At 39.6% G+C, this 10,588-nt stretch overlaps 1 protein-coding gene across 1 annotated transcript in view; it reads right to left on the bottom strand.

The window, feature by feature from the left end:
- The window catches only part of LOC107741884 (neural-cadherin), a 307,523-nt gene extending 297,847 nt beyond the window's left edge, over positions 1-9,676 (bottom strand). The window contains exon 1 of the mRNA XM_016554680.1: positions 8,559-9,676. Within this exon, the coding sequence (XP_016410166.1) occupies positions 8,559-9,540 (982 nt within the window). The 5' untranslated portion in view covers positions 9,541-9,676. The remainder of the gene's footprint in view (positions 1-8,558) is intronic.
- Positions 9,677-10,588: the final 912 nt, after the last annotated feature.

Raw genomic sequence — 10,588 nt, 5'->3', positions numbered from 1 at the left:
CTGTAATGTCACGTTCCCTTTCAGTCGGTCACTCTCGAGATCCCAATTCGTCGGTCATCCGACGTGACGTCGAGAGTGACCGACTGAAAGGGAACGTGACATTACACTAATTCTGCACATTAGTGAAATAATTAATTCTCAATCATGTCATTCATGTTTAAAAAACTGCCTTGAGTGTATCAGTGAAAGGCCAGTTTCACCCATTTTAAAATGACTTATTCTCTTTATTCTTCTCTATGCATACTGTATTTACACACATAACTTGATATCTTCATTTACTTCATTACACATGCATGTTTTACAAAATAATATTTACAGTCAATCACAGTGAATATTAACAATAAAACACTGTGAAATATGCGAAATGTTAAAGGTGTTTAGACTTAGCCACATATGAAAGTGAACAAAATCCGACAATCAATCAGTCTCTCTCTCTCTCTCTCTATATATATATATATATACACACTCTAAAAAATGCTAGGTTAAATATAACCCAGCGCTATATATCCATATTGATCTGCTGTTGCTGTTTACCCATATGCAAAAAGATCCAATCTGCAACACACATCCACCAGAAAAATGAAATAAAATAAAAAATCTGACTTGGTTGACAGTGTAAATGCACCCTTTCTCTACACTTCAAAATAGATTGATGCTGTGAAACCACACCAAGCTGCTAGCCTGCTAATGTTGCATCACTTTCAGCTAGTGCTCTCCAGGGCCAAATCTCAGGATATGCCGTCAGCTTCCACACACTCCCTCCAAACACACACAGATATCATAGATCCGTATGATGAATGCCAGTGTCATAACATTAGCCATAGTGGGCAACACAGGCACGGAAGGCTTAGCACTCATCACAGGCTCCAGCGATTCAGGGCCACGTGGCCTATTAGATGCGGACAGGAAATGGTACCGAAGTCCCAGACGCAGTTGCATTTGTCAGCATTGTTAAGAGAAGAGCTGGCTGGCAACTATCTTGCTCGAGAGCCGAGGCGAGGATGCCATCTTGGAAAGGTCACAGGCTGCCTGCTATCCTCCCATTTGTCTGTTTGATTAAGTCTGGCAATTAGAAGACTTGGCCGCCACACTCACAGTCTCCTATATCAGAGAGAGCCAGATTGGATACAAACTAATCACAGAACAGTCCTAAGCAGAGCAGATGAAATGGTGGGAAAAGAAAAGAAAGAGAAAAGAAAGAGAAAATAATGCCAAGATGGGCCAAGATTGAATAATACACAAGATGGAGAAAGAGAGATAGAGTTGGATCTCTACCTAGCTGCCTTCTGATAATGAAGCAATCCGGCTATTCTGGAGTATGTCTTGCCTGCCTAACACACACACACACACACACAAACCCCACACGGTCAGAAGCATTGCTTACACAAGCATGATAAGCATATAAACAGATCCTTACATAACCACACACACACACACACACACAAGCAAACACACATTCAATCTAGAGTTTGGGGCATAAACGCAGTGACACAAGGCTAATTTAAGAGGAGCTGTAGGATATAGGCTGTGTACTCCCAATTACCAACAGTGAGAGTGTCTCCCTGAGGAGTGAGGGGTAGAGAGATCGAGAGAGAGGAGATGATGGAGCCATGGCACTCATACATTCTGTCATACAACTTTATTCGCTTCTCAATAGGCATTGTGGGGAATTTGGATAAGCTGTATGTGTCCGTTTGTGTATGCACAGATCTGGGTCTGTTTACATGTGCTTTAAAAGTTTGATTTCAGTATGACTGAAGCAGCCTTTTTTTTTTTTTTCTCCAAACGATTTAAGGAGAGGTCATATATACTGTTGTTCAGCGAAATTGATTGCTGGTGAAATTAAGTATTTTCAAAATAATTCCAAAGGACTGGGAACTTACCACGTTTTGCATTTCACTGCACTGCTTTTCCATTGTTTTTCTATGTAAACATGCTAGATGGACATGTTTGAGTGTTACACTCACATCTTGCATTTTTTGCAACATAAGACAGCATTCTAAAAGTGTTTTCAAAAATGCGTCTCAAGACATTATATATTTTTTTTCCATTCCACTGCCTTGCTTCTCACTTTTTTTGTATCTGCAAAAATGCGTTCTGTGTGAATGTCTCCTTATGTTGTTCCAAACCTGTATGACTTACTTTCTAATGTGGAACACAAAAGAATATATTTTGTAAAAATGCATCTTTTGTCCATAAAATAAAAGTCAGTGGGGTCCAATATTGTTTTGACCGCAACATTATTCAGATTATCTTCTTTTATGTTCCGCAGAAGATCATCACACAGGTTTGGAACAACATAAGGGTGAGTAAATCATTACCTTTTTTTTTTAATTATTATTATTATTTTGTGTGAACTATCCCTTTAACATCCAGTGGTAAATATTTGCACATCTCAGTATATTTCAGTATATATATATGCATTTTTGTGTGTACGAACAGGATGTATGTGATGCTTTTCCTCAGAGGCAGAGATCACAGAGCCACCCCTCAATGCCAGAAATACTGCTTTTTTTCTTGTCAGTGGTGTGGTTGTTAGGGAAACTGGACAATTGATGCAAATAAGAAGTCAAATACTTGTGATAGGGGTGTGTGTTGGTGGGGCTGTTGTTAGCCACAACATTTGTGAAGATACATCCACAATTTCTTTCACATCACACATAGATAAACACAGAACTAATGATGGATCAGAGAAACAATGTGAATACACCATTGCCGGATTTAATGAACACAGAAATAATGGAGATCAGAGGTAATAAAGGTGCTTAACATTCTATTTGCAATCGCTTCATTATATTTGACTTGTTAGTAACCACACTGCCAATAGCAGCCCCAGAACAACTCTTTGACTGAATCACTAAATGCCATTTCTAAACTGAGTACTCTCTCATCTGATCCAAGAAAAAAGCTTCCTAAAATTTCAAAATGTTTGACATAAACTACTCTCAAATCATCAGGAAGCAAAGAGAGAAAATTCCAAGTGCTCCCTGAATCAAGCATGAACACAACAGTGCAGAAAACTGGATGACTTCCATTCACACCTGCTTTCACAGACGTGATTAACTGGAGCTGCCACTGTTCAAACGTTCAATGTTCCAATGTTCAGAGACACGACACAGTGAACTTTTCATCTGCTACATCTGATTTTGTTCCACTTAAGGTAACTCGGCATGTCTGGAGCTTGTTCTGGTACATGCATATCTGGACTGTAACACACCTCCTATTCATTTTGTGTCACAGACATTGAATGGAGAGCCCTGGGTGACTATACGAAAGTCATAAAGCCCATTGTTTGCCACAGAACTCCCACATAATTTTATAATGGCTAAATGTATGCTTAGATTACAGATTGAGGTCCACAGTGAAGAGCTTTTGTGACTCCTGCTGCTGAATGAAGACTTGTTCTTATTAAGTTGTAGCTGTAGCAATGATTCTTTCTGAATGTGTGGTGTTTCTATATTTGCTAGATTGTTACATTAAATATTCATTCACTCTAGAGTTCATTAAATTATTTAAATAGTTTTATCTTTCCATAGCTGTCAATCTTTACGCATGCTTTATCTCCATCCCTTGGATAGTGGACAAATCGAAACATTATCAACCGCGAACACCAGCAGCTCTCTCATTCTCTCTCTCTCTCTGGTGATCCTGTCCCTCCTACCTGCCATGAGGACAACCATTAAACCTCTAACCCTTCCTCTTAACTCTAAAAATAACAGTGCAGCTGAATCTGGTGTGTTCTTGGACTATTTTATCTGAAAATAAAACTAGGACTACTCTCAAAAAATTTAATAAACAAAAATAATTTTATAAAAATAAAACTTCAGAGCTATCTAGATGCTTATGTACACACATCCTTTGGTTTGAATGTGGGTCAGCAGCATCTTTATAGAGGAAGTTGGACATTCAAACCAAAAAATATTTTTGTAAAGTAAGTAGTAAAGTAAGAAAAACATTTGGGTGTGATGTTGCTCATTTATCAGTAGCTTTGATCTGCAAAATGAATGCAATATTTCTTTTAAAAAAAAAAAAAAAAAGATAGAAAACAGACAGACAGATAGACAGAAAACCACTGAGACATCATCTGTGTGCACTTTAAGTTTCTACTATTAGAAAAAAAGAGAAAGTGACAGTTGGTGAAAATATCGTGCATGTCTGTCCTCATTTGTAAGTCGCTTTGGATAAAAGCGTCTGCTAAGTGACTAAATGTAAATGTAAATATATATATATATATATACACGCCAGACACTGCAAGAAAAATTAAGTGTACTCATGTGTTACCAGGGTTATCTGGAAGTATATATGTCTGTGTCTCTGTGTGTGTGTGTGAGTGTGTGTGTGTGTGTGTGTTGTCTACTAGAGAGATGGTTTTGCACACAGTTTTAGGGCTTTTGCTGGAGTGTTTGAGTCTATGTGTGTGCGTCTGACTCTGTGAAGCATTTGCTAGTTCCTCTGTGTCCCTGGCGGAAGAAGCTCCCCATATGCTGTGGTAACTCTTTGGCTCATGCTGACCAGATTAACAGATTTTCAGTATTGAAGGCTGGTCAAGACCCAGAAAAACATTGAGCCTGTCATTCAAATTAAGCCCTGTTGATGTGGGTGTTTAGGGCCATTACCAGAGTGGGGCTCAGAATCTCCCGTGCAAAACACCTGCTTGCTGGTGTAATGCAAAAACTATGGCTTCAGACACCTGGGCCATATTCCACATGTGAGGATAATGGCGATGTGTGTGCATGTCTGAAAATGCATGTCTGTCACCTTAATGAAATATAGACAAAGGAAATAACTAAGAGCAGAATGTTCCAGACCAGCTGCAAGAGAGAGAGGGTAGAATAGGCTAGTGTCAATCTCTTTTCAATCTGACAACTTGCACTGAATTACAAGGAGCTCGACTCCATCATCTGTAATTGAGAGAGAAAGAGGGCTTGAGCAAGACAACCGACAAGGTATAAATACTGCACTGTTGAGATTGGGATTCGAGGTCTGTCATTGGTATACACACAAATACTGGCTCTGTACGCAAGCACACACAAACTATCAGCATGCAGGGGTTAATTGATCCTACAGCACTGATACCACAAAGACTGGCAGTATCAGACATGCTCTAACAAGAAAGCTGAAGGGTTATGAGGAAAAAGATAGAAAGTGAGGTGGAGAGTTAGAAAGATAATAAAGAAATGTGGGGGGAAAGTAAGGAAAGACCCAGAAAAACAACTCAGACTGGACTGTTTGGTCAAACTACTCAGACTCGCTCAGTGATTCTACAGACACAACACATTAACATGCACGGAAAAAGAAGATGTATGGAGTGATTTGTAGGAAGAGAGATGATATCTGGAATAATTTACATTCATGAAGATTTACAAAGACACAGACATATCAGTTATGTATACTTGCACTGTAAAAATGCAAATGTAAAATCTAATCATTTAGATTTAAAATCAAAATGTTGAACAGTGTACTATAAAAAAATGTTTAGCAATTTTAGTCTTTTTCTGTAAAACTTACATAGTATAAACCTGTTGATTGGTTAACTGCAAGTTGCCTTTCCACATATGGTGAAAAATTATAAATAAGTAAACTATAAAGTTTTACTATAAATAAGTAAAACCTAACTAATGTTAACTAATGAACCTTATTGTAAAGTGTTACCGTAAACCCTAAGAGTCAATCTACGAAAAATAGTAAAAGGACATTCCCATTTTGCCCGGATGGTGTTTTGGCTTTGTGTGTATTGGCCAAGTTATGGACAGGCCACTTACAATGGTTTTCTTCTAAAACACCTGTATTATTACGGTAGTTGTAAGTACATTTTAAGGTACAAATCTGATTTAGTAGACTGGTATATAAAAATTACATCACTTTATTAGTAATCTGGCAATCACAGCAGTCAGTTTGTTCTGTAAAATTAATGTGATTTTTTTTTTGGTATGTTTGTAAAATTATTAAAAATACTGTAGAATGTTGCAAGTATTTTTGGCTTATACAGGGTTTTATGAAAGAGTTATGTTAGCAATAGTTTGAAAATACAACAGAATTCTATCACAATGCAAATTCTTCCTCAGTATTTTCGTCATTTTCCGGTGTAAAATGTCTTCTAAAAAATATTCTAAAATCAAGACACAGTGAAAAGCAAAATGACAGAAGATAAGATGTCGTTTTGTGTGAAACTGATCAAAATGTTGTTAACGACTAAAACAAGAACAAATCTGCCAGAATAATCAACTAAATTCAAATGGGAAACAAAATAAAGAATAAAATTAATTTTTTTCAATTTATCATAAATCAAGACTTCAACTATCTTTATTTTGCATCCCAAGTAAATGTATCTTGATTTAAGGATGTTTAGATATTTGAACTTGAAAACAAGACAAAAATACTGATGAAGATTCTTTGCAGTGCATGCGACATTTAATGTTATGACTTTATGAATTTAAGACCTTAATTTGTAGAAGGGTTAATTAAGACTTTTTAGGACCTGTGGAAACCCTGTTATACATACAAACTAATGTGAGATGTTAGTGACACATGTATCAAATCAATTCAATCATTGAATAAAAAGCATTCTTTTTAAATGGTACTCTATACAATGATCCAGTTAGCACACAAAAGTGAGACAAAAGAGAAAAGTACAGAAAAGAGAGGTAGATGAACGTTGTTAACATTCAGCAATCTTGACAGCAGTGCGAGATAATGAAGACACTCTGCATTCACCTCCAGACATTGTCACTTCCTTGATTGTTCTGGAGGAGAATGTTGTACTTGAGAGAATCAGCGGCCTACCCAGTGCATTTAGATTGTTTTCATCTTCTCTGCATATTAATGATTGAATACGTAGATCAAAGTATAGCTGTGAGGTTTTAAATTTGCCATGGAGGATGACATCAATTGCTCTGCAAGGTTGCGGTCGTTTCATGATTTTATTTCATTTTTTTCAGCGTGTATGTTTACAGATTTGTTCAAATGATAAATTCTCACTTTATGAATTTCAATAATGAAGGATGTTCAGCTAATTCAAAAGAGAATTTTGACTTCATTCCCTTAGGAAATATGATGTGTTCTACACTGTGGTATTGATAAGAGCATGATGAAAAATAAAAAATGCAATATTCAAAGCTAAAGAAGAGGAAAGATATAAATATCTTTAATACACATGGGGAAAAAAATCCCAATTTTTTTAAATAAATGTGGTTACCTGAAAGCTCATTACTTCCAAAGAGCCAAAGGCAAATGTGAGGTCAGCAGACGCTATTCTCACTCCTGATTAAAACCAGCTGTTTGGCCTCATTGTTTGTGCTAAGCTTTCACAGAGGGCCACACACAGCATTCACAGACCTGCAAACATCCCCACACGCACAAACAAGCGCCCTTGAACATATGCTAGGAACATGGACTCAAGGGAAAAAAAACAGTAGCTCCAGAGCCGCAGGTCCAGCAAGCAGAAAGTCCCTGATTAACAAACCAACACTAATTAAATCACAGGCTGCTAAATCATGCCCGGTCAACTGCTCAAATTTGAGCACATTCCACTAAATGCCTCATCTTCCCTGCAGTTTGCTCTAACTGCGCTGCCAGTCTTAAATCCCCAAAATGAGAAAATGAATGAGATGGGATTACATAGCTAATGCGAGCAGATGAAGGAAAGTAGAGCACAATCTCCAACTCAAAAAGGATTAAATCACCCCGGATTCATGCCTAAATTCAGCTTGATGCGCAGGGTTCACCTGCAACGCAAAGGACGCAAATTACAGGTGAATACAGAAGTAAGATATGATTCTGTAAAAGGGCCCATGTGAGTACCTTACCAAATTCCCTCCTTTTCTCCTCAAACACACATAAAGACTTAAAATTGTTGAGCACTGACTGAATGACCCATTTAAATGGAGAGGAATTATTTAAAGCCCAAGGTAAGAGGGAAGAAAAATTGCTGCCAACCGGCAGTGTTAAGTTCATCCCACTTTTTATTGACAGCTTTGAATTTAAATACCGATTAAGAAAATCCAGTTAATTTCTCACAAAATTGAGTAGAAATTACCAAAATTATAGTTACAAGTCAAAAGGATGCAAAGATGCTGTTGATGTTGAAAACAAAGCATTTGCATAATTCACAGTAAATCCTACTAATGCGAATGTTTACGGTTTACAAATTAAGGGATCATTTTATGTAAGCTTCTGCGTTTGTCACCCAGGTGTGTATGAATATATTTCTGCATCACAGTGCAATCGATCGCTGTCATTCATGCAGCAGTGCACCCGTGGCTTCATCTGCGCCTTGACTCGTGTCAATTACACGTTAGACTTTACCGCGAGTGATAATTAAACTTTGATTCCTGTGAACTTTGTGCATCTGTAATCAGGTAAACTGCATATGACGTGCTCAATCTGAGGGAAGAGGAGGAGGATTTGGGTACATGGAGGCGCGCGTCATTTTGGGGGGGTGTTCAGGTGAAATCTGCCAGCACGCACTGGATACATTGTCACGTACTGTACAGGTGGGAAAGGGACCGGGGCATATAGTCGTATTGTACAGATATTTGGATTAATAACGGCGCACTCACCTCGCTTATCTTGCACTTTGACAGTTATCTCCACTAGCGGCTGCGTCTCTCGGTCGAGCCGCCTTGATATAACCAAATCTCCGCTGTCCCGAATCACGGTGACGGGAGAGTTATCCGCGTCCGGGTGAATCAGCTCAAAACTGGCGGACTGAAACCTCACCGGGTGCAGCTTCATTATGACGGAGCCGATACTCGCGTCTTCGGACACAGTGATAAGCACAGGCTCCGGCACGGAGCGGGACTTTCTCGAGAGTCGGTTATCGAGCTTAGGAAGAGCTGGCCATTGGCGCGGACTGATCTCTATATCCATATTCTGACTGGTCCGAGCGGGCCAGCCGTGGTCTCGCGCAAACACGCTGAACTTTATTGACTGCGCGAGACCGAGAATCGAGTCCACGAGGAGGATGTCGCCGGTTTTGGGCACTACATAGAAACTGCCGTTTCTCGGGAGCGCGTAGTATATGAGCTCGGCGTTTTTGCCGCTGTCAATGTCCTCCGCTTTCACCGTGTACACCACCGACCTCAGGGCCGTGGCGTCGTCCAAAGTTATTTTCACGTCTGCATGTTGGAAAGTGGGCTCGTGGTCGTTCGTGTCGAGCACGTCCACTTTAATAGAAGCAACTTCGGCCACGACGCGCTCGGCTGACGCGCAGCTCTGACAGCACAGCGCGAGACTGAGGAAATACTCAGCGCGCTCCTCTCGATCGAGAACGTTAGAGGTTTTCAGTAATATGTGTCCTCGCTTGTGATGGGCGAAGACGTGGAAATCTTCACTCCGGTCCCCCAGGAGTTTCAGGTGCATCCCGGACTTGGAGCACCATCTCTGCGGGTCGATGCGCTTCACCGGGATACTCAGTCCGTTCACTTTTGAGCCAAGTGGAGAGTTTTCAAACACATGGCCGTGGAAGAAAGGTATTCGTTCGTCGGTCTTATTTCCCAACACAAAAGTCACACAATACGGCAACAAAATAGTCCAAAACATGATTGCAAGTTTACAGCAGTCTTCCTTTTCTCAAGCGACAGTGTTCAAATCGCAGAACATGGTGCGTGAATTCACTCCTCATTCGCTGGACTGTGATCCTTCAGAGTCTGAGCGGCAGAACTTTACCTCCGTCGCCTCGCGCTTCAGCAGCGATCTGCTCGGGCGCGCGCTTGAGCTCGCAGAGTTTCAGATAGCAGCACTACTGTGATGGACAGCGCCACGCGCGAGGGGCGGGGCTTTGGACTAGACAGGGATTCCTCTAGGGCAGTGGCTCTCAATTACAGTCCTGGGGTACCACACTGCTCTGCACATTTAGTATGTCTCCCTTATTTAACGCACCTGATTCAGATCATCAGCTCGTTAGGAGGGAGATCCATTAACTGAACCGAGGGCGTCAGATAAGAGAGACATACAAAATGTGCAAAGCAGTGGTAGCCCAGGACTGGAATTGAGAACCACTGTTCTAGGGAACTCTTTCCTATAGGATTTACCAGTAGTATTTATTTGGCTTAAGCAACTTGTGGGGGGAAAAATGTTGGGCTACAAAGTGCACTATGATTATAACAGATGATGCTCATGCACAGGAAAGTGAAATAGTCCTGGTCAATGACAAATTCTTATTTGACTTGCATAACGTTAATCTGCACTAGCCTACACTACTTTAGGACACACTAGTGATGGAATCTATGCTCCTCATTTGTTTAATGTATGTCAACCTACAAATCACTATTGAAAAGGCACATAGGTTATCGCAATACAAGTTGTTATATTCATAGTTTGTAGATATAATTTGTAAATATATATATATATATATATATATATTACTGTGAAATAATGTTAGCTGTTTTACTTTATTTCAGACCAAACAAGTTATGTAATTCCACTAAAATGTAAATCCTCTAGAATCCATCAACATTCCACGCCATTGTTCAAGTGTTGTAAATGTGGTTTTAGATAGACGGAACAATCCGTGACATTATAGTGATGAAAAAAACTATACAGAAACGAAAGAAAAATTGTGAGAAACATATTAGCAAATGTCAAGTCC

This window comes from Sinocyclocheilus rhinocerous, unplaced genomic scaffold, assembly GCF_001515625.1.
Source record: "Sinocyclocheilus rhinocerous isolate Xijiao unplaced genomic scaffold, SAMN03320098_v1.1 scaffold436, whole genome shotgun sequence".
NCBI classification, from domain to species: Eukaryota; Metazoa; Chordata; class Actinopteri; order Cypriniformes; family Cyprinidae; genus Sinocyclocheilus; species Sinocyclocheilus rhinocerous.
This window is presented reverse-complemented; position numbering and strand designations above follow the sequence as displayed.